The 23,883-nt window shown below is 36.9% G+C and overlaps 2 protein-coding genes across 3 annotated transcripts in view; one reads left to right on the forward strand and one right to left on the reverse strand.

The window, feature by feature from the left end:
- Positions 1-8,826, reverse strand: part of anks1ab (ankyrin repeat and sterile alpha motif domain containing 1Ab) — a 34,838-nt gene extending 26,012 nt beyond the window's left edge. Inside the window, exons 1-2 of one of the 2 annotated variants that reach the window (XM_081380127.1) lie at positions 8,700-8,826; positions 6,889-7,202 (exon numbers count right to left, since the gene is read on the reverse strand). In XM_081380127.1, the coding sequence (XP_081236253.1) occupies positions 6,889-7,173 (285 nt within the window). In that variant the 5' untranslated portion in view covers positions 7,174-7,202; positions 8,700-8,826. Of the gene's footprint in view, positions 1-6,888; positions 7,320-8,699 lie in introns of those variants that run through there. The other variant, XM_081380128.1, reaches the window with a different exon arrangement.
- Positions 8,827-9,859: 1,033 nt separating this feature from the next.
- ilrun (inflammation and lipid regulator with UBA-like and NBR1-like domains) lies at positions 9,860-22,532 on the forward strand. Its single transcript, XM_081381822.1, has 5 exons — positions 9,860-10,189; positions 11,065-11,219; positions 11,851-12,048; positions 14,730-15,034; positions 19,569-22,532. Exons 1-5 carry the CDS (start codon positions 10,026-10,028, stop codon positions 19,602-19,604), a joined length of 858 nt encoding a protein of 285 aa, XP_081237948.1. The 5' UTR covers positions 9,860-10,025; the 3' UTR covers positions 19,605-22,532.
- The last annotated feature ends 1,351 nt before the right edge of the window (positions 22,533-23,883 follow it).

Genomic DNA, 23,883 nt, shown 5'->3' on the forward strand with positions numbered 1-23,883 from the left:
ATTCTGGTGTTACGCATCACGTTTGAGCTTTAGCAAGAACCAAGAACTAGTTCATAAACACTTCTACAACATTTCCATTTGTTCATCCCTTACAAAAAAAAATAGTTCTGTACCAAGATACAGAGATGTAATTCTTTGGCACTTTGATAAATTATGGTATTAAAAAAAATAATTTATTCATATACAATGCTATTTACATTGCAATTCAATGTCAAAGAAAATCATGTTAACACTGGATCCTGCCATGGTAGCTGGCACAGGGGAACATTTTTCACATCAAAAAGATTACACACTTCAGAAGTTGTGTCCGAGGAAAGTTCATTACCGTGACTAACGCACAAATGCTGATACAGCCATTTTGCACGGGATAGTGCGAGCAGGTGCCAGAATATTGGCAGTCATTTCTCCAAACCCACCCTCTTTCATTTTCAGCCTCCCTCACTCAAGCTTATAGATGTCATCTATATATAATGGGAAGCAGCATCAGTGGACGACTGTGAAACAGGATGTTCTTGAGAACAGGACACTCCACCCTGAGCGATAAATAGATGATCTGACAGCATATCCATTAAACTGGTTAATCTACAGTTTGAATAATGCTCCAAAATCTAATAATATAATCGCTCCCAGCACCACCTGAGTCTAATGTTCCATAAAACTTTGAGTATAAATGTGATTGCCCCTAATATTCCTCTTTGAAAAAAAAAGCTAAGCAGTGGTAAGCATTTTTATTACAAAACGTATAGTTCTGTGACTCAATTCTGATCAGATGAGCAACGCAAGTCAAGCATTTGTAAAATACTCAAAATATGCATTCACGTGACTGCACAACTGAATTTAATATTAATGTGCTTACCATCTTATCTGTGTCTTTTTAGCAGTGACCTAGAAACCTGAGCAAGCACCCAGAAAAACAAAGCAATATAAAAATACATGATGAAAATTAAAAATTAAACACTATAATAGTACATAAAACAATATTAAAAATAGCACTGCCTCAGAACAGGAAGAGTCTAGGAATGACTCAGTTAGCCAACACCTAAAACATAATCTAACAAATAAATAAAAAAAATCATTATTTTTGGTCAGTTTTAAAATTGTGATTATTTAACACGATTATTGGTGGGTGAAATCCAAGTCTTATTTCAGATATCAGATATATAGATATTAGTGAAATTTCACAATTATAGATATTTCAGCATAAACTATACTAGGTTAAAAAATGTAAACAATTATAGAAGTCAAGTAAACAGTCAGCAATGCAATAAGTTTAATAATAATTAAACAAAACTGACAAATAAATATAACAGAACAAAAAAACAGTGCTTTACGGTGACAGTGGTATTCAGATAAGTAATAGCGAATGTTAATTGAATAAAATAAAATGTAAAATAACACTGCATAGTCTTCACTGTATAAATAAATACAAATTATTCGTTAATAAAGCCACTTAAGTGATTCATTCAAGAGCAGTGAGTGATTTTCTCTTTGTCTTTTGTTGTTTGATTATCATTAAAGGGGTGGTTGATTGCTATTTCACTTTTTTCATTTTAAATACTGTGTAATGTTGCTGTTGGTGCATGAACAGTATCTGCAAAGTTGCTGCGCTGAAAGTTCAACATAAGCAGAGATATTGTCTTTTAAAAATCAGGAAGTTGAATGCCTACAAAAACGACTCGAATGGGACTACAACGAGATACTTCCCGGGTTTTATACGTAACTAACCCATACATTTACATCCACCCTCCCTCCGGAACATGTTCTGCTGTCGAAGAGGAGGAGTTATAGTGGAGAGCTGTAGCTGTCAGGTCTTCTGTGTTCAGGCTTCCTACAGACGCTGTAGTTCGTCAACAATGGTTCAAATTTAAGTTTGATTATGTTCCTGACAATTACAATCGTAGTTTAGCTCTCTGTGCTGCGCATTTTACGGAAGACAGCTTCCAGAATCAACATGAGTTCAATGTCGGATTCAACAAGAAACTATTACTCCAACATGAAGCAGTTACAGCTTTAAAACCAGAGGCCACAACCTGCAAGTAAGATTTAATCATTTTAAATGTATTTGCCTGTATAATTTAAGACGTAATGTTTTACTTTTATCAAGGATGTAAAAAAATGCCAGCGCTGGCTGTAGATGCGTACAAACATTTTGGACCCGAATTTGTAACTTATATGTACAAATTTTGTAAACGTATTTCCCATGTTTACTTTATGACGTAATTTTTTTATTTGATCAAGAACGCAAACCAATGCCAAAGCTGTTTGGTTATAGTAGCTAGTTAGTTCGATGTTATTTTGTGTGTATAAGAAACGTATACAAACTTCAAAAAATTATCGCAACAGCAAACTTCAGCTGCACATGTACACCTAAAGAAAACGACAAACTGAGTAAACTACCGGTAAGTTTTGTGAATAGTTAAACGGTTGTTCATTCTATCAATAAAACAACATCTTTAAAAAACTGTATTACTCAGTCATGTATTCAGTTATATTAAATGTTTAATCAGGGGGAAAGCGTATCTCAAAAGCTAACAAACAGCAGTAGCATTTTCAAGTAACAGCGTATGGGAATTCTTTGAGAAAATAATAATAAAAAAAAATTACCATTCAGAAACGTTTAGTAAGAGCCGTGTTTGCGGAGGTTCTGCTTGACTCTCTTCATCACCGCTCTCTGGGTCTGATTCTGGCTCAAACTGATGAGGCAATATTGACACCATTACATTTGACCGGGTCCGGAGCACATGCAACTGACGCCCGTAAAGGTAATGGGCGTGAAGATTCCGGACGCAGTTTAGCCAATTACAACACACCGGCCGAACTAACCAATCTGAGCTCATTGCCTGTTTCTGAGGGAGTGTTTTCATAGACTCAGGAAGTCAACCGGTCGTTCAAATGACAGAGGAGGACGCGGCTTACAATAAAGGTGAAATTTATGAAAAATAAGGCGTTTTTTAACAAACGAAACACGAAGACATGTTATATTGCAGCCCATAAACACAATCAAGCAAAGAAAAAAGGCAGTAAACCACCCCTTTAAAGGGATACTTCACCGTTTAGCATTAAGCTTTGTATCAGTAGAAACCCGTAGTATTTTCGAATAACCGTACTTCCCTCCCTCATGTCCACCTGAGACGAGAGATTTCTGTGTTGTGTGTCTGGAAAAAAACACTGATGACGAAAAAATCGTCATTTAGCGTCATCAGAGGCCAGAGGCGAGAGACTACAGCCAGTAGGAGGAGCTCGTCCCGCATGTGTTCAACCCGCCCATTGGGGGATCTCACGATAAAACGCTGTCTTTTCAGTTTCGAGTCGACTAGTAACCTAGTTGTATCATTTCTTCCGATACTGCCCTCTGTAACCGGTAGGCGTGGCTTGGGAGTGACCTCGTAGGGCATCGAAGCAAGTGAATTCTGGGAGTTGTTGTCTTTCATCCACATAAGCCAAAAATATATTTTCTGGCTTTTCTCAGTCTAGAAGGCACCAACGTCTTAAATAATTTCACATTTCTACTACATAAATGACCCAAATTTAAATACACATTCATCTTTCCAGCGGTGAAACATCCCTTTAATGACACAAACATTAAAGCAGCAGCAGGTTTATTAGGCCGCTGTCACTTTAAGAGCTGCACGGATCCAGTATATTGACACACATCCTATTTTATCCCAACTGATTACATTCACTTAAGACGTGAACGACTGTGTTAATGTGTTTACTCGCTAAAACAGCATTTTGTGTGTGTATTTGATCTTTTAGGCCCACACCTGAAGCTCAAAGTATACTTTGCTTATCCAAGACTTTTCTTTGCTCCGCCTGGCCAGTGTCTCTTTTGCGGCTTAATGCGAATTTAATAACAGTGTTATTATAACACCATTTAATATCAAGCACGTCCCACAGTTTAGCAACAGCAGACTGCATTTTACAATACTCGCTTATTTGGCCAATTTGAATGTTCAGTTTTGGGGCTTTTAGGAAGGAACGAAAGCGCACCGCTGTGAACGAAAGGTTAAACATAATAATTTTACCTAAGTGATAATCAATTACAATTAATTGCACAGTCCTGTTAGCAATAACCCATAAAACCTTAGCACATCCAAGGGAATTTTAGCAACTAACAACACCTCTTAAAGTCACCATGAAATCAAACTAGACAATTCTTGTTTTTATGGAATATTGCAGAGTTTATTATAAATGAATTTAAATGAATGTGCTTCATAATCTTTAATCATAATACCTTCCCTTCTCTCTTGCAGCTCTTCTCTTCTCTGATGCCGAGGGCGGGGCAACCTGTCACTCACATGAGATCCACCAATAGCAAACCACAACCATCCAATCAATTCCTCATTAACAAAATAAAGCCCCACCCTACATCTGTTCTTGTTCGCAAAGCCATTTTACTCAGATATACGTCACAATGAAGAAAAGATTATCTCAGCATCTGATTTTGGACTGTAAAGTCCAGGCTTGAGTGGTTTGCTGCTTTATTTTATTTACTGAAAATACATTTGTCTAGTCAGATACCATTACAAGAGCATCAGCTGACAGCGTTAATAATCACGATCAATGATTGAATCATTGCATGTCTGTCATTGTCACTGACGTGAACCGCTGATCAGCAGCACGAGGTGTGAATGCAGAGGTTTACTCTCATTCGGGTTGTGACTAAAGCTCTGGCGCAAGGGGAGGGGTGTGTGCTGTTGTGTGTGCAGCGTGGGCCGGCCCCTGGGAAGCTTCCTGAGAAGATGCGGAGTGACAGTTAAGGCCCAATTAGCCCTGCGCGCTGTGGCCAGGATAGAGCAGCAGAAGGACTGATGGGCCCAGCCAAGCGTTCAGCATTCAGCCACTGGCGCTGATACTGTCAAGACTCGCTGCCTCCTTCTTCCTCCCTTCCTCCTCAAACTTACGCACTGCTAGAGTTTCTTTCCCACCCACAACTAATGTTAGAGGATGTTACTTTTAAAAGTAACACGTTACATTGTTGCACTAGCCGTGATAAAAGTTCTAAAAATGAAAGAAAAATGTTACATTGTTGCTTTTTATGCAAAGTGATACAACAGTTACTGTTATTCGTCTCTCTCTGTGTCTCTCTCTCTCTCTCTCTCTCTCTCTCTCTCTCTCTCTCTCTCTCTCTCTCTCTCTCTCTCTCTCTCTCTCTCTCTCTCTCTCTCTCTCTCTCTCTCTCTCAGCATTTCTAGTTACATCCTCCAAGTAAATAGTGATCACTAGTTACAACTAATGTTGGAGGATGTTACTTTTAAAAGTAACACGTTACATTGTTGCACTAGCTGTGATAAAAGTTCTAAAAATGAAATAAAAAATGTTACATTGTTGCTTTTTATGCAAAGTGACACAACAGTTACTATTATTCATCTCTCTCTCTCTTAAATAATCCTGTAATCATTTACTCACATTACTCACAAAACCAGTGTTATTTTAGTATTATTTTAATACTATTACAGATTTTAATATTATTTTGAACTAGTTTTTATATTTTTCTTTTTAATTTTAGTTTAATTTTTAAGTAATTTTCTTATATAGTTTTGTCATTTTTATTCGTTTTTTTAATAGTAATTTCACCTATTTTTATTTATACAGTTTGAATTTTAGTAATTTTAGTACTTCAGTATTTCAGTTGGTTGCCAAAGAAAATTTCTATTTCTAATTTTCATTTCTAAGTTTTTCATCTAATATTTATATTTAAATTGGTTTTAGGTTGACAATAACAGCTTCAGCATGTAACGACTATACTTTGCAGAATAGACATTATTTTTTTGTTTAATAATAGGCGTGCAGTGTTTGCTTGACTGTGCAGGCCTTTGTGCCAATGTAATGAGGAAGGAGGAAAATGCATCTGTTAGTAAATAACTTGCATAAAAAGAAAAGTAATGTGGGTACTACACTGGTATACATTAAAAAAAAAGTAACTTATAAAAGATACATAATTGCATTATTCCTGAAAAAAAGGAAACGTTCAATTATTACATGACTACGCTATGGTAAAGGGAGACGTTTGAAATGGTAATTTTCAGAAAATAAATAAAAAGTAGTGTCTTTTCCAGAATGCTTTCGCTATGCTTGGCTCGTTGTTGTTGTTTTTTTCCATTTTGGACAAGGCTGACATACTGTAGTTTGCATGCAACACCTACACCCAATACAGTATCAATTATAATAGCAGTGATAGAGTTTTATTGCACCACACTGCTTGCTTCTGTATAGACACAGTGTCTTGTACACCTTATAGGCCTAAGGCACTACACTATGGGGAAGAGAGATCTTATATATTGCATTTGCTAGCAAATAAGACTAAATAGAAAACTAACACACATGCATACACTACCATTAAAAAGTTTAGGGTTGGTAAAATAATTGAATGTGTTTTTGAAAGAAGCCTAAACAATTTTTTATCAAAACTAAGTAAATATTGTGAAATATTATCACAATTTAAAATAACTGTTTTCTATTTGAATATATTTTAAAATGTAATTTATTCCTGTGACCAAAGCTGAATTCTTCAGTGTCACATGATCCTTCAGAAATCATTCTAATATGCTGATTTGCTGCTCAAGAAACATTTCTGATTATTAACAATTGTTGAATTGTTGAAAACAGTTGTGCTGCTTCATTAGAACAACATTTATTTGAAATAACATAAAAAATATCTTAACTGTCACTCTGATCAATTTATTGCATGATGCATGAAAAGAAAAAAAACATACTGACCCCAAATAAAAAAGTAGCTGGGGTATTATAATGTAGATTCAAAACCTAACTGTGCATTACTTGTTACACTTCACACACAACCCTGCACACGTCTTACGATCTCCCTCGTGTTTGTCTCTCGTGAGAGGAAGTCTCACGCTCTTTAACCTGTAGTTCATCAGCTCTTACCTCGTCCCATTCAGAGGCAAACGAGGGCATCTGCTCCGTTTCCTTCCTCTCATCAGCACAGTTGGACAGGGATTCGCTCCGGCCACCCAGAGGCCCGTCGTCCTCACAATGAGGGGAAGCCAGCAGGTCGGAGTCTGATTTAGAAAAGCTGCTTGCCAACTTCAGATGCCCAGGTGCTTTCCTCAAAGCTTGGGGGGACGGCGAGAACGACCCATTGCTCTCGGTCTGGTCCAGACGGGCCGCTTGGGCATTGGTATGATGAGCGTCTGGTGCGGGATTGGACATTCCTGGGTTGACGTTCCGGGTTTTTCTGTCTGGAACAGCAAAGCAGGGTTCTGTAAGGGGATCTGGACACAAATCCTCTTTACATGCAATAAGAAGACTATTAGTCCTCGTCCACCTGGTATTATTCAGCGTAAGCCTGTATTATCCATCGAATTAAACTTCAACTTAATAGCCTCCCTGATCTACAGCAGAACTAACCACTGTAAGCACTCGTGGTACTAGTGTTTTTGATCCAGGGAGGGTGTAGGTGCCTGATCTACATTGTCACAGGGTTCCACCCACAGTTTGTGTTCCTTTGCCCTCCCCTTGCCAAGAAACTCTATGGGTTTTTTGAAAGACTCTTTCCTTCCCCTCCCTCCCTGCCTGTCTGTTTTAGTCACTACCAAAGTCACTATAGACGCCCCGGTTCTCTGCAGAAAGCTTGCAGCCAAAAACAGCCCTAAAACAATTGATCACAAATCATTCAACAGCATAAATTAAAATGTGCATTATAGAGCTTGAAATAACAGCAAAAGAGAAGAGGTTAGACTTCACCCCAAAAATGAAAATTTGTCATTATCATTCACCCTCGTGTCGATCCAAACCCGTAAGACTTTCGTTCATCTTCAGATCACAAATGGAGATATTTTTGCTGAAATCTGAGAGATTTCTGTCCCTCCATTGACAGCTACGCAACTACCATTTTGAAGCTTCAAAAAATTCATAAAGAGATGGTAAAACTAATCCATATGAATTGACCGGTTTAGTCCAAATTTTCTGAAGAGACTTGATCGCTCTATATGACTAACAGATTGAATTTAGGCTTTTATTCACATAAAAACATTAATTAAGAGGTTTGTTTTCACGCGTCAAGCAGATTCGGTTGAGCTTCTGTTTATGTTCGCTGATCAATGTTTAAATGTGAATAATAGCCTTAATTAAATCTGTTCATCATATAAAGTGATCGAGTCTCTTCAGAAAATTTGGACTAAACCGCTCAATTCATATCAATTCAAGGTCTTTACTCTTTACTAAATAATTTAATTTAATAATAAAATAATTATAATTATAATAATGCAAAATTTACATTTCATTAAATTATTAAAATATAATTTAAATAATTAAACTTTAATTAAATGTTATTAGATTATTAAAGTTCAGTTTAGAACAATATGTTCAAACTTCTAAAATCTTTACTAATTTTATTTAATAATACAATTAAAATAAAATAATAATGTAATCATGTAATGTAAATAAAACAATATACATAGTAATGATAATAAAATATTATTTAAATTCAAAATTACACCATAAAAGGTATTCCAACATTATATGCTTTTGTACAAAAGTATATTACAATATTATATAGCCTAGTAAACAATATCATATACAAAACTAAGTATAAACAATATTACAAACCCAGCGATGCAAGTGTTCTAGAATAATCTGCTCAGCCCACATCACCATCTCCAGATCGAAACCTTGTTAAATGTTAAATTGAGCACACAAGCACAAAATATTTGAAAACACACACACCTTTTACTCACTTCTTTGTCTCCTGTTGGTTAGTTATCTTAGTCTTCCTTGTCATCTCACACTAGCTGACACAGCGATGGCCACTAGATCCAAGGCCTGACCTTATTATTACTGACAGGCTGGCTAATCATGTTACTGAGACTCTCACACAGGCTGGTGGGCCTGGCTTTTCATTTTACATGATGCAAGTAGTAGGGTCATTCTCTAAGAAACTCTGATTTAAAATAACAGCACTGTGTTCCAATTACGCCGCTAGGAAATTCAATGCACATTAAACACTATACAGAATAACATTATTACCATGATACTGCCATGGGTAACAGGGTTAGACTTTTAAAGGAGGATGCCGTAAATAACTAAATACAACAATTAATTAATTAAATAAATATAATATATTTGATATTTAATTAAATATCATAGAATATATATAATAGAATGATAATAACTTTTAAAACCATTAAATAAAAAAATCCAATGTGCATTGGATTTCTTAGCTGCATAATTGGAAAACAGTGTTGTTATTTTAGATCACAGTTTATACATAAATATGCACTCCGTTACACAGAATAAAGTGTGCACAAACAAAACCATGTCCATAAACATGTAATACCATAATACCATGTCCAAAAAACATGGCCATAGTACTTTTTTATTAATACTTATTGAGCACGTGCCATGTTAATAACATGGCTTGTTGGACATATTTTTGAAGTTTTTTAATTTTTGAAGAATTAAATTTAATATCGTTGCATATGTAAGGGGTAATGTAGAGCGAGGCGGCGGTTGTTATAGCGAATACATACAACCCTGACAGGTTTTGAATCAGCCTGATGGGCCGCCTCGCTCTACATTATCCCGCTTATTACATGGCTACCCACCAAATAAATCAATAATTTGACACAAAATATTGATTTTAAAAAGGAGTTTACTGATTTAAAAACGATTGTATTGCTTCCGCTAAAGAAAATAGTCCGTACGTTAGAATCCTGCGTCCATAGCAACGCTCTGTTTTTCATGGCAACGGTGTGTTATACTTCGCAGCGGTCTGTTATCAAGAATAACAGACCGCATTTTACATTGGAATTCAACCAAGCCATGTAATAAATAGAATAACCTTGCGCCACCATGGTACTACAACAGGCCTACTGGTTTGTGTGCTGCGGATTACGACACGCCGCAGTCGAATAGCAACAGCTGACGTTCCCCCGCACCATAGTTACGTCGTGCGTGACGTCACGCCCCGCCCGCAGCCATGCGTACTCTGCTTGTTATCGGGTCGCTTGTTATGACTGGAGAAGGCCTCGGACTCAATTAAAACTTATCCCCGGGACAGCCGCATGCTCATGGAGGGCATGGACATAGACCTGGATCCGGAGCTCATGCAAAAATTCAGCTGCATGGGCACCACGGATAAAGATGTCCTCATCTCGGAGTTTCAGAGGCTGCTGGGTTTTCAGCTCAACCCGGCTGGCTGCGCCTTCTTCCTGGACATGACCAACTGGTGAGTCCGGGGACTCGGCTGCGGCCTACTGCTGAACTGAACATAAAGAGTTTACCACTGTGATTTCTTGCTTTAAAATGCCTTACATGTCAAAAATAGCCCCGCGAGGACCGTTGTCATGAGCCCCGTGGAGTTTAAATAAAGCTGAAGCGAAAAAGACAACAAGCTAATTGCTAATTGACTGTTTACAAAGAAATCAAATGTAACATTTCGGCTCATATGAACTATAGAAGTAATATTTTAGACAGTTGTCCTCTTTAAAATGAATTTCCTCAAACATGTTCTTAAATTATGTGGTTTGTTTCATTTATGTCAGTTGTCAAACATGTAGCTTGTTTGTGCTAGTAGCTCGCTACTATAGTGGTAGTGTTTCAAATCCTTGCGAGTTCCCTATCTCAGCAGCATTCTTGTTTGTTTTTTTTAATGACCTGAAATGCTGCCGAGTAAGGTCGTGCTTTCAAAATGCTGTCTATGTAGGGGTCTCACTATGTTTTGAGCCACAGACATCGTTTAATGTTGCTCAGTCACGACTCCTCTAAAATACCGTTTTGCTTAACGACAGTGATGTAGTATTCATTTGTAAAAAGAGTAACGTTACACTAAGTGTTTGTATGTTGCTTCTTTGCGTAAACTTGGTGTTTGTTGACATGGAAAGGCTATTGTTAAGTTTACTTCAGAGTTATGTAATACACGAGTGTACTTTCATCTGAGGTCTTACACACAGGCCAACACTAGTTTGTCCCTCCCTTCTTTTGTTTTGAACATGACTTTACATTCTGGCCACTTTATACATCTTGTATATATTATACACATGTTGTTTTGCTCTTGGTAGTTAAATCTCCCATGTTGATCTGTCTGTATTTGTGCCTTATTAGGAACCTTCAAGCAGCTATTGGTGCATATTATGACTTTGAGAGTCCAAATATCAACACGCCGTCAATGTCTTTTGTGGAAGATGTGACGATTGGAGAGGGGGAATCCGTTCCTCCTGACACACAGTTCACAAAGACATGGAGGATACAGAATACGGGTGAGTTTTTTTGTTTGTTCTGGTTGTAGATATGAAAAGGCTGAATGTTTAATGACCCAAACTTACACCAACGTTGTTATATTTGCATGCAAGCACAGACATTACACATTTCATAGTGGAATCTTGTGGGAAAACATATAATGTCCAAAAGAAATGTGTTCGATGGTCATTTTTGTACTGTAATAAACCGTGATTTCATTTTTATATTGGTTAATGACAGACTTTTCATTTTTATGTGAACTAAAAAAAAGAAAACTATCAAATTAAGTACTTCCCATCACACGCAAGACATTCGTTCATTTGTGCAAAAAAACATAATTTACCACTTTATTTATATAATATTAATTTCACCCAACAACGTCTACTCTCGTGTCAACAACATTCATGCGTCTTGTGAACGCACGTTGGAGATTAATAATTTGTAAAGTGGTCAATTGTTTGTTTTTTTGCGCAAACAAAGCATTTGCAACGCTTCATAATACTGAGGTTAAACCACTGGAGTGGCATTGATTAATTTTATGATGTCTTCACTACCTTTCTGGGGCTTGAAAGTGGTAGTTGCGTAGCTGTCAGTGGAGGGACAGAAAGCTCTCGGATTGTCTAATGTCATTCCTGTCTTTGTGCTTTGCAGGTACAGAGTCGTGGCCCCCGGGTGTGTGTCTGAAGTATGTTGGTGGGGATCAGTTTGGTCATGTGAACATGGTGATGGTGCGGTCTCTGGACCCGCAGGAGATCTCAGACGTGAGCGTGCAGATGCGCAGTCCGGCCGTTCCTGGCATGTACCAAGGCCAGTGGAGAATGTGCACAGCCACCGGACTATTCTATGGAGGTGAGACGCAAACGATAAAAGTAACAGGCAACATTTTCATGACATTAAGCTAAAGAAACAACTATTTAAAAAAATGATGCAATGAGCATTTTAAAGGGATAGTTCACCCAAAAATAAAAACACTATAGTCATTTAGTCATCCTCTTATGATTTTCTTTCTGCATAGTGCATACTGTGTTTTTAATGTCTTGCCAATTTAAAGGTGCACTGTGTAGTTTAAGTATTTTATTAGCAAAAAGCAATGTCTTTATTCATAAATATGTCCTCATTGGTGTAAAATTACCTCTGCCAATGATCTGACTTATCCTCGTAAGCAAATCATTTCTTATCTTTATTTACATTGGACGGGTAAGTCCAAGGAGGCTTCCATGTCGTTCCGCCATTTTGAAAAACTATAATAGCAGAGAGGGATAAAAAGCACTAGCCTATTTTCGTTCAGAGCCAGTGTCACGTGACTGAAACCAGCTGAAACGGACAAGGAGATCAGTGAGAGGCGCTTGACATTGCCCCTGCAAATTTTAAAGGCTGCACTGCACGGTACTTCATAATGCAGGATCATACTTATGCCGAGTCACAGGAGAAGGAATCCTCGTCGCCAAAAAGCAAAATATTTGATTTAAAATGTGAAACGTTACCGGCGAATTAAAAAAACGAGGGTAAATATTGGGATAGCTTTTCCTAGGTGGAAAGAGCTAATGAAGGAGAAATACTTTGAAAGGGACGCTGAAGTTGCCTACTTTGTTCTCGACAGGTAAGTCAATGTTACAGTCTAAATTACAAGCTTTTTTCTTTGCTTGGTTGTGTAATTCATTATATAGGCAGCATAGCAGTAGAACATGTGTAGTTAAACTCGATGAAGTGCTATTGGAAGACATGTTGTCATAGCTTCTTGGTACATAACGGCTACCGTAGTTGCAACACGCATTGAAAAAGCGAGGTGCTAGAGAGCACTATTCGTTTGAATGCAAAATACAATTTCACTGCTAGAAGGGAGAAATTCCTACACAGTGTACCTTTAAACAAGTGATTTATTTAACCATTCAAGGGCAACAAGACACCAAAGAAAAGTCAGTTTGTGCTAATACCGAATTGAGTTCTCTTTCACGTCTTGAAGAGAGAAATGCACACAAAATTATGCCAAAATACCCATCTTGGCGAGTATCATTGTGGACACAGTCAGTTTTGTCTTAAGTGAACATAAGCGGTTGAGAAAGGAAACGCATGTCTGTAAGTATATTGGATTTGTGCATTCGGTCTCAGTGACAGCAACCTAATATACCTGCTGCTGTGTAACTTTTGTAGCTTTTAAATGATTAATGTATATGTAATTTACACAGTGAAGACTATGCTGTTTTATTTTTACATTATTCAATTGTTAAATAAACCTACTGTACATGAACATCTTTAATTTTTATGTTTTATTGTATTTGTCCTATTGTTTGTAATTGGCTTCTTTGTTATTTTTAATTACAAAAATAAAATAACTACACTGTTACTAAATAATTTTTCAAAGAATATTGGAGTACGTTTTACAAGAAAATACTTTTTCAGTCTTTCTACTTAAAAAATGTCATGTTTAATTCAATGTTACTTGCCATTTCTTTCTTATTAATTAATTGTGAAATTTACTAGCAATTTCTAAGTGAAAATTGTTTCTACGGCAAATCTTTTTCAGTGTATATTGTGATTAAACCATGGTCTTTCTGAATACTTGATTCTGATTGGCTGGAAGGTGTGCAATAAAACCGTTTAATGCACAGGTAGTTCCAAGTCGGTTTAATCACTCTTCCATATTATTGCACTGCTTTCATTAAAGCACACACACACACACACACACACACACACACACACACACACACACACGTCACTGACACGCACTCAGAGATTGGGAATCGTACTGTGGTAACGCTGTTTTTGAAGTAATTAAACTCGCAGCTTCATTGCTAGAGAGACACTGAACAGACGCAGGTAATTCACATGCACATCTCTCTCTCTCTCTCTCTCTCTCTCTCTCTCTCTCTCTCTCTCTCTCTCTCTCTCTCTCTCTCTCTCTCTCTCTCTCTCTCTCTCCCCCTCCATAGGCTAATTCATTCAAATAAATGTTATAATTCAATCAAATAAGTGGAACCTTAACGCACTACTTTATTTCTGTGTCTGATTTAAAGCAGACAGAAAGCTTTATCTAACGAGTCGTAGCTGATGAAAATAACCTCCATTTTAACCTTTCCAGTCAAATTTAGTCCTGCAAGCATGGTATAAGCGGGATAATCCACGGCTAGCTGTGCATTAAACGTTCTGAATGCACTCCTGCTTTGCGTCGAGTGGTTCTTTGCCTCCACGTTGTGCATTAAAATCATTTATATCAACGATATACACAATGGATAATCCAAGGCTAGCTGTGCATTAAACGTTTTGAATGCACTCCTGCTTTGCGTCGGGTGGTTCTTCGCCTCCCCGTTGTGCATTAAAAGCATTTAATGCACAGCTAGCCGTGGATTATCCCTTCCGTATATCGTTGTCGTGAAATAAATGTTCTCATACTGTCAAAGAAGATTTTGGTCATATCACCTTCCCCCAGTAATATGCCATTCAGAGCATTAGTTCTGCAAGTTCTGAGTTTCCACAACCAGCTTTGGCGACTTGAAGAATGCGTGGCTCACCTCATTCCCGTTGTTTTGCAGATGTGATCTGGGTGATATTGAGTGTGGAAGAGGGAGGCCTGCTGGGCGTCACACAGCAGTTATCCTCCTTCGAGACGGAGTTCAACACGCAGCCACACCGCAGTGTGGAGGGAGGCTTCAACCCTTTCGCCTCACCACAGAAGAACAAGCAGGACACCAATGAGGATAATCTAAATGACCCCGGGGGCCCCTGGGAGGCCCCACTGGACTCCATTCAGCAAGATCAAAATGGACTCAATCACAGCTCTGTAAATATTACACCAAATGGTCTCCAAAACAACTTATCAGTAGTGACTTACAGCCAGGTATGTTTGCCATTTGGAGTTTTTCATTGAGTTGAGTGAAGATTAGCATGATAATGGGGTGTGAATACGGCTGGGTGATATAGAGCGAATTGTTTTTGAACCGAATAATTGAAACAGACTGCTATGAAGTTTAATGGCATTTTTACTCCTATTGTTTAACATGGGTGCTATAAATAATCTCCCGTTATTACAGTGTCAAGGTCAATTTTTTAAATCTTTGCTGATATGGCAATAAAAATAAATTAAATCCCTCTTAATGCACTCCTGAGTCCCAAGGAGAGACTGTTAAATTAGTCTAATGGTACAATCTTTACAGTTATTTGCTGGTTAACATGATTAAAGTCTTATTTTTACTAGAGCCGTCCCCTAATAGGCGACTAATCAAAAAAAGTAAATAATAAAATGAATATTCTCAGATTATGTAATCCGTATGTAATGGGCATATAGGCAGCTAGGCACGTCCACTAGCTACTGCGGAGATGACGAGTCAGCATCGTGACTTAAAGGGATAGTTCGCCCAAAAATGAAAATTAACCCATGATTTACTCACCATGAAGCCATCCTAGGTGTATATGACAATCTTCGTTCAGACGAATACAATCGGAGTTATATTAAAAAATGTCCTGGCAAGCTCTATGCGTGCACTTGAGCGCTGATTAGGTTATGTAATATATATATATAGGCAATTAAAGGCTCGTGATTATGATTTATGGCTTATTAATATGGTCGACTAATCACTTAAAGGTATAGTGGAGGATCTTTCCGAATTTTAGATAAGACCCGCCCTCTCCACTTTTTGAAAAGTTTGATTGATTCACCAGAATGATTGACAATTAGGAGGACCAATAGTATAGGTGATCCACCCGGAAGTAAAAAATCCTCCGCTATACCTTTAAATGAACGACTACTAGTCGACTAGAAAAATATTTAGTCTAGGACAGCTCTTGTTTTTTTACACTACCATTCAAATGTTTACCGTTTAAATAAATTCTGTTCATTTGGGCTTTCTATTCATCAAAGAATCAGGAATAAAAAATGTATCACGTTTTCTCAAATATGTGAAGCAGCACAACTGTTGTCAACATTGATAATAATCATAAATATTTATTTATGAGCAGCATATTAGAATGATTTCTAAATGATCATGTGACACTGAAAACTGGAGTAATGATGCTGAAAATTTGCTTTGATCACAGGAATAAATTACATTTTAAAATAAATTCAGGTAGAAAACAGTTATTTTAAATTGTAATAATATTTCACAATATTCCTGGTTTTTACTGTATTTTTGATCAAATAAATGCAGCCTTGGTGAGAGAAGAGACTTTTTGTAAAAATAAATAAAAATAAAGTTAAAAACTGATCCCAAACTTTATAAATGGCAGTGTATATCAGCAATAAAATCATCACAGATATATTATGGATGTTCAGTATATCACCCAGCTGTAGGTGTACGTTTTATGTCCAAATAATGAATGATTACAACTACTATTGATTAACTTGATGAGAAAATGCTCAACGCTCCAATTCTCTAAACCTGCTATAAATGTTCATGAAATCAGGAGCTTTTTCCAAAGGTAAGTTAAAAGGTCAAGATGCATCCAGCACAAGATTCAGTTCAGAAAACCGTGATGAAACAGTCAGCAGGTCTTTTTGACACCCTCCCAAAATCTTGCTTTCGTGCCAAAAGTCTGTACTGGAAAGCTCTCAATGTGCTGACCGCCATATGATCTCTTAACACAGAAGGTCACTTAACAACAGCGCGTCACATTTCTGTTCCCTGCCCTGTTTTGTGACATCTAACCAAAGAAAAGCACTTTGTGATGATTCACCGTGTTTGGTTACACCTTTCCTCATTTCGCACACATGTGATACTGAGACTGGGAGATACAGCTAAAACAGTTTCTGCCTTTTGATGATTTAATATGTATCTCTATTCTGTTTATAAGTTGCTTTGAAATGTCTTGAAAGGGTGTTTTTTGTTGTTTAATGTAATAACTAAAACACAGTAAAATCAAGTTTTCTTTTATATGCACCAATATAAACAGCAATATTTAATTTATACAATTAAGTGAATAATGCCACAGCACGAACTTTTTTGAGTGATCATTCAACAAGTGTTGATTAAGAAATTTACTGTGTAGTTCCTGACCCAACCAACAACTATTCTTGTAAGATTTCCTTGGAATACTTGAAAAACCTGTACTAAATTTCCATCCAGATAGCAGGAAAGGGCTGATTGGCTCTTTGCTGACTTGTGTGACCTGTGTGGATGATTAGCACCACACCAAAGACACTGTTTTTTCAGACACACCTAAAGGCCGCTCTCCAAGAAAATCATATGTAGAAGTAGGGCCGGGCAATAATTACTAATTTTAATAATGTCTCGTAAAAACATAGTGTTAGACTTGATCAATTTGATTAATGTCTGTGAATCTGTTTAAACTGTTAATTTCAATGAATATTATAACTCTGATTCACTCAAAAATGTTCATTGCGCATTATATTTTAAATTAAAAATGTTAGATTTGATTTGTTATATTGGTGCATATAAATATAAATGAATTAATATTCATCTTTCCTGTGTTTATTTAGTGAAAACTGGAAAACATGCACTGATTATTTTAACTACTCTTTTTGAATCTGCTTGCTGACAATGTCTGCTTGGTTTGTTCCCTCTGATTTACAAAAAAACACCCTTTTACTCCATTTCATAAATTGACATTGAAATGTATTTCAAGTGTTAAAAGGCTGAGAAATATTTAACTGTGTTAACTGTGGGGTTGACGTCTGTAAATGTTAATCCTAGAGGCTGTTTAGTAGGCCCTTGAGGGGGTTAAACTTTGCCTCTTGGCCACAAGATGGAGTTCCATGCAAGCATGTGAGCTGATGGCGAAAAGTCATTAACCAGTCAAATAAATCACAGTTGAAATCTCACAAATTACTAAAACCCAAACCAACCCATAGCATAAATATATTCCCAGTGTAATGTTGTAAATCTAGTATTGATTTCAGTTTAGAGACTATTTGCCTTCAGAACAATCTGAGGGTCAAATATTTATGTAAAACTTGGTGTTTTACTGTCACAACTCTTACATTGCTCCTGTATTTGACCAAACCCTTAACCATAGGCGCCTATTTATGTTTCCCCATGAAGAGAAATGAACTAACTTCTTTCGTTTTTTTGCAAACTTGCTAATACAAATACTTTACAAACCAAATATAAACAGGTCTTTATTCACCTGTTTCCATGAGCAAATGATAACTAGGCTAAGCAAGTTGACATACACATACGCAACAAATGCCCCTTAAAATGTTTGACCATTCTCATTACTCCATAATTAATTATACTTGGTGTTAGTTTGGATGAATTCATTACCCAAAAGTTATTTGTCTCGTGAAAAGAAACACACAGACTGTATACATTTCAAACCAAACAAAAACACATATTCTTTCCATGAGTGTTGTCGCGATCTCTCGCTAATATACCTGATTATTTTGGAGTTAATTACTTAAAGGGGACATGATATGGATTTGTTTAAAATTATTTTAATAGGCTCCCTAAGGTTTACTTATAATTTTAATAGTTTTTTGTTTTGTTTTTTTTTGCACAAAAAAAATGTGTATTTTCTACCTTCATTTTGACCCTCTGTCTGAAATTACCCATTTTTATGGCGCGGCTCCTTTAAGACATGTCAGTAAATTGACAGTTATGATTGGCTAACGTCATTGCATAGAAAACAGTTTCAACGTCCACTCACTATTGCACATGAGCTGCAATAGTGACTGCGAATCTGTATGCTGTATCCAGTGTAGACAGCGCCAGTGATTATAATGGCTTCTATTGGCTTTTGATCCAGTGTATGCAAATGCCAGCCATTAAGCGGCTGAATGCCAGTGGGCGGGGCCTATAGTGCGATGATGTATAACTATTCATCGATGACTGCCAGTGCCTCCAAAGAAAGACATACGCAAATATATTTTCCCCTGTGACATCACAGGTCACACAATATCAAACTGATCTGTTTTGGAGCTTGATTAAATAAATGCTTTGTTTATAAGGATGTTTTAAGCTATTACTCTTGCAGGAGGTTTTAATGGTACGAAGACCTTGTTTATGTCAAAAGATCAAGGCAAATATGATTTCTCATGTCATGACCCCTTTAAAATGCAATTTATCACCGTGAGATCCACCAATCAGAGAGGTTCCCGAATCTCAATCGATTTTTTTAATTGGTTAAAATTAATTGAGAATATGTCATGTTTTTTCGTGGGTGCTCGGCCATTTCGCCTATGCCCTTAACCCTGAATATTAATACATGTGGTAATATTATTATGAATCCCATAGTAGACTTACATTGGATGAGGGAGCCATGAGCCAGAGCCATGGTGCTCTTTTTATTTGGGGTGTAAGAAATGCCTCTAAACACGGTTTAAAGTTTTACACAGACTTTTATTTAGCAAATGTATAAATCTATTAACAATTGATCTTGTTTTGACAGAGTTTTATCTCACTCTTTCTGTTTATTCCCAGGGCATTAATGGACCCTTCCCGTTTGGACAGTCTTAAGATACAGAAACCTTTCGGTAGCTCATCGGAGCTTCTGCTTTTGCCCTTTTCAGGGGTTAAGTGAGAGGAGGAACAGATTTACTCTAAAGACTTGGTGACCCTCCCTCTCCCCTGATGCATCACAACATCACATAAATGTGTGGACAAATCTGTTTGGCTCCAAATCAATATTGAAGCGACACCTGAGTTACGCATGTGTGAATGCTAGTTTTAGATGCGTGCTAGAAATTCTAAAGAGATATAATGAAAAATACACCGTTTTTCTGATCTGTATTGTCACATTACAGCAGTAAATTCAGAAGTGTGAGTGCACAAATGCGTATGAGAAACAGCGGCAGGGCGGGTGGATGAATGAATGAGTGAATCAAAGTCCTTTCACCCCAAATTCAATACAAAAGCATACGATTTATATTTTGCTTAAAGAAAATGAAGCCTGCTTTTAGGATGTGTATGAAATTTTGCTTCATGACATTATTTTCATGACAATTCAGCACATTTTCCACCAAATTCTCATTACCGAAATACAGACAATTCTATTTCAGATTTTTTTTTTTTTTTGTAATTCCCATTGTTCTCACCTTTTAAATGATTGTATTAAAATATTGCACTGTTTTTGTTTTATTAGCCTAATTTGAAATACAACCAATTAATGTACAACAAATACAACAATGTATAAATACTTTACAATTGAAATAACATACAAATATTTGCATTTATAATTTTGAAAATAATGTCACATTGAAGGAAATCTTAATGGTGCTAAAAACAGGGCTTTGTTTCTTTAAGCAAAGTATAATTCTCATTTGTTCCTTATGATTTTGCAGTGAAACATGACTGGGGGTTTGTGAGAGTCATCTGAATATGTGTGCGACTGAGTGTTTCAGCCATGCACAAAAGCCATCAACAAATGAATGAAGAATTAATGCCTCTCAAGTAGTTTTATAATTTTACATCAATGTTCTTTTACTTTACAAACTGGACAGTTTCAAGTTAGGAAAAAAAGAAAGAAAAAAAGGTCAATGTGCCTACTTGGAGGTTAAATTGTGTAATTGGTAGAAACAACAAAGGTTTCATATGGTCCTTCGCCAGCCACTTGTAATTGTTTGTTTATTACAAAATTGCTATTGAAGCCTGCTCTGGATTCACTGAAAAACCCAGCAACCTGTACAGCGTACATGAGCACATCATGTCTCATTATATTGAAGTATACATCTGTACTGCCACTATACAGGTCAAGTCAGAGCTGTTGTCAGAGATGCCCTTAGTAACTATCTTGTTGCTGTTATCATATTTGTTTACATTGATGTTTTTCTGGAGTTATAGAGTGCTGATGTTGGTTTCCACTCATAATGACGCAATCCACCAGAGATGATAGTAAGCAGATGTGACTTTGGTTCCCTTGTTTACTGACCTAAGAGTTCACAAGCACATCACTGGTTTATTTTCCCAGTCCTACATTTCTGCCGTTCACTTAGACCTGCGATGGTATTAAGCTTTTTTTAAAAATGAGCTGAGGGTGTTTTAATGAGGGGAAAGTGTGAGAATGAGTTCGTTTTAAAGGAATATTCTGGGTTAAATGCAAGTGTTTCTCCGTTGACGGGAGATTTCGATTTGTACCTCTCTGAACTGAAAATGCGTTGACATTTATTCAATTGTCTGCAATTGAAGTCTATGTGGCAAGTGCACTACTTCCATTCTAAGGGCATTTCCCTATACACATGGTTTTGTTTTTCCTTCTCCGTTTTTTCGATTTTACTAAGGTACCAATTATTTTCTGCGGTAGTGCCTGCATTTAACCCCAAAAATATTCTCTTTAAATTGAATTCTCTTGAGATGTTGCTAAATGTTGAAATGGTAAATTGTGAGCTGGAAAGTTCCCAATAATATTTTAATGCATAAAGAATTTTGTGGAATTTATTTGGTTTAAATCGTGCCTCTGTGTTTGGTATGATGGAGAGCTTCTTGGATGTCTATATCTTGCTAAATATATCTGAAAGGCCGTTTTACTCACCATTTTCTGTTTTGCTGCAATGGCTAGGCAATTTATAAAACATAAAACGTTAACAGCAGTCTCCTATATTTTTTTTTTTTCTCTTAATTGGTATATTTACTAAGAAGAAAAGAGCAAACAAATTCCCCAGTAAACAAATTCCCCGGTGTCCTCAAGCATTATGCAAATCAGAGTCCAAACTGACCTTTATGTCAAGGGAAAAGAGATTAGTGTCACCATGTCCTGTTAAATTTAATACGTCAGGCAATTCTTGTCCGTTTCACCTTAATTCTATGCACCTGGAAGATTTCGCCATTAACGGATACTGACATTGCGTCCAAATTTCTTGAATTGCTGTGGCTTCACTTTTACATTGCAAATGATCTATGCAGTGTGTAAAGGGACAGTTCCTTCTATATTCCAAAAAGTTGCACTCACAAGTTGAAGCATAAAAGAAGTTAATGTTCTGAAACTGGTTTCCATTTTTGTCGCCGTAAGGACAGAACAACACTGACGTTTCTCCTAGTGCTCGGCCCATAAACAGCTCACTGGATGGTGTCATCGCGTCATCAGTCATGTCTTCCTTTGAGCTGTTCTTTGTGAATGTCCTCATCCCGAGCGCTGCACACTTCACAGCCTCCTTCCGGTTTATAATTACACTCTGGATTTTTCTTTCTTTCTCTTTTTTTTTTTTGGGTGTTGCTTATGCATGTGAGAAGTGTGATTGATTCATTGCTGCGTTATTGTCTTTTTTTTCAGATTTCTTTTTTTTTTCTGTTAGATCTGTTGAGGTTTTCTGCACCGTGGCATGGTGTATGACTGAGCGGAGAGTTTGCATAGAGTCCTATGATAGCACAGTGAAAGAGAGAAAATATGAAAAGCCTTTTCCTGTATGTATAATTGAACATTTGTATGATTAAATTAACACTGAAACAAAATGATTCTGTCTTCATGTTTTGAATGCAGCTTATGTGAGCAGTGTGATTTTGTTAATGCAGTTGTTCCCAGAAGTAGTCATTGTCCTTTACATCTTGCTTGGTTTTAACCTTCAAAAATGATTTTCTTGAAGCATTGAACGCTGGCCAGCATTGCCTATTCAAAATTTGTCCGTCTTCTTAGTTATTTTACATTCTTTAAAATAAATTGTATTTAATAACGAACCTTTAACATTCATGGAAGCTTTCCATTGCACAAAAGATAATTAAAATGTTCTTCATATTAAAGGGTTAGTTCACCCAATAATGAAAAGTATCCCATAATTTACTCACCCTCGAGCCATCCTAGGTGCATGACTTTCTTATTCAGACAAACACAATCAGTTATGTTAAAAAATATCCTGGCTCTTCCAAACTTTATAGTGGGAGTGAATCTTGAAGTTCAAAAAGGCTCATTAATCCATCATAAAAGTAATCCATATGACTCCAGGTGGTTAATAAAGGCCTTCTGAAGCACAGTGATGCTGTGTTTGTAAGAAAAATATCCATATTTATAACTTTATAAACTATAATCACTGGTTTCCGGTAACGGCTGTACGCGAGTGTAGTTCCGGCGGAAGAGTGACCTCTGACCCGATGCATGATGTGAAACATCACAAAACAAAACACCGGTCACGAATTAGAAGTCTAAAACGAGAATTTTTAAAGAGAAATGTGAGAGGAGCTTGAGTTTGTTCCCCAGCCCTGTTTTTTTTTTTGTTTTGTTTTTTGTGAGAGGCGGTCAAAGGCTTTCCTGTAGCTCTAACAGTAGAGTGTTGGCGCTTGTAACGCCAAGGTCATGAGTTCAATTTCCAGGGAAAGGAAGAACTGATAAGAATGTAAATGTACCTTGAAATGCAATGTTAGTCGCTTTGGATAAAAGCATCTGCCAAATGCGTAACTGTAAATGTCTACTCTCACCTGAGCTTATACGCAACTCCTACATCCTACATCATGATCATGATCGGGTCAGAGGTCACTCTTCCTCCGGAACTCGACTCGTATACGTCCATTACCTCAAGCCAGAGATTATAGTTTATAAAGTTATAAATATTGATATGTTTCTTACAAAAATGCATCGCTTGGCTTCAGAAGGCCTTTATTAACCCCCTGGAGTCATATGGATTACTTTTATGATGGATTGATGCACTTTTTTGGGCTTCAAAAATCTAGGTACCATTCACTCCCATTATAAAGCTTAGAAGAGCCAGGAAATATTTTGGCTCAAAGAAGAAAGTCATGTACGTCTAGGATGGCTTGAGGGTGAGTAAATAATAGGATAATTTTTGGGTGAACTAACCAATGTAAGTAAAAC

Source organism: Scardinius erythrophthalmus (assembly GCF_964197995.2).
Source record: "Scardinius erythrophthalmus genome assembly, chromosome: 12".
NCBI classification, from domain to species: Eukaryota; Metazoa; Chordata; class Actinopteri; order Cypriniformes; family Leuciscidae; genus Scardinius; species Scardinius erythrophthalmus.

Coding starts and splice junctions, on each gene's coding strand:
- ilrun (XM_081381822.1), top strand. CDS start 10,026: ATGCTCATGGAGGGCATGGACATAGACCTGGATCCGGAGCTCATGCAA. Junction 12,049..14,729: donor CACCGGACTATTCTATGGAG/GTGAGACGCAAA, acceptor GTTGTTTTGCAG/ATGTGATCTGGGTGATATTG. Junction 15,035..19,568: donor CAGTAGTGACTTACAGCCAG/GTATGTTTGCCA, acceptor GTTTATTCCCAG/GGCATTAATGGACCCTTCCC.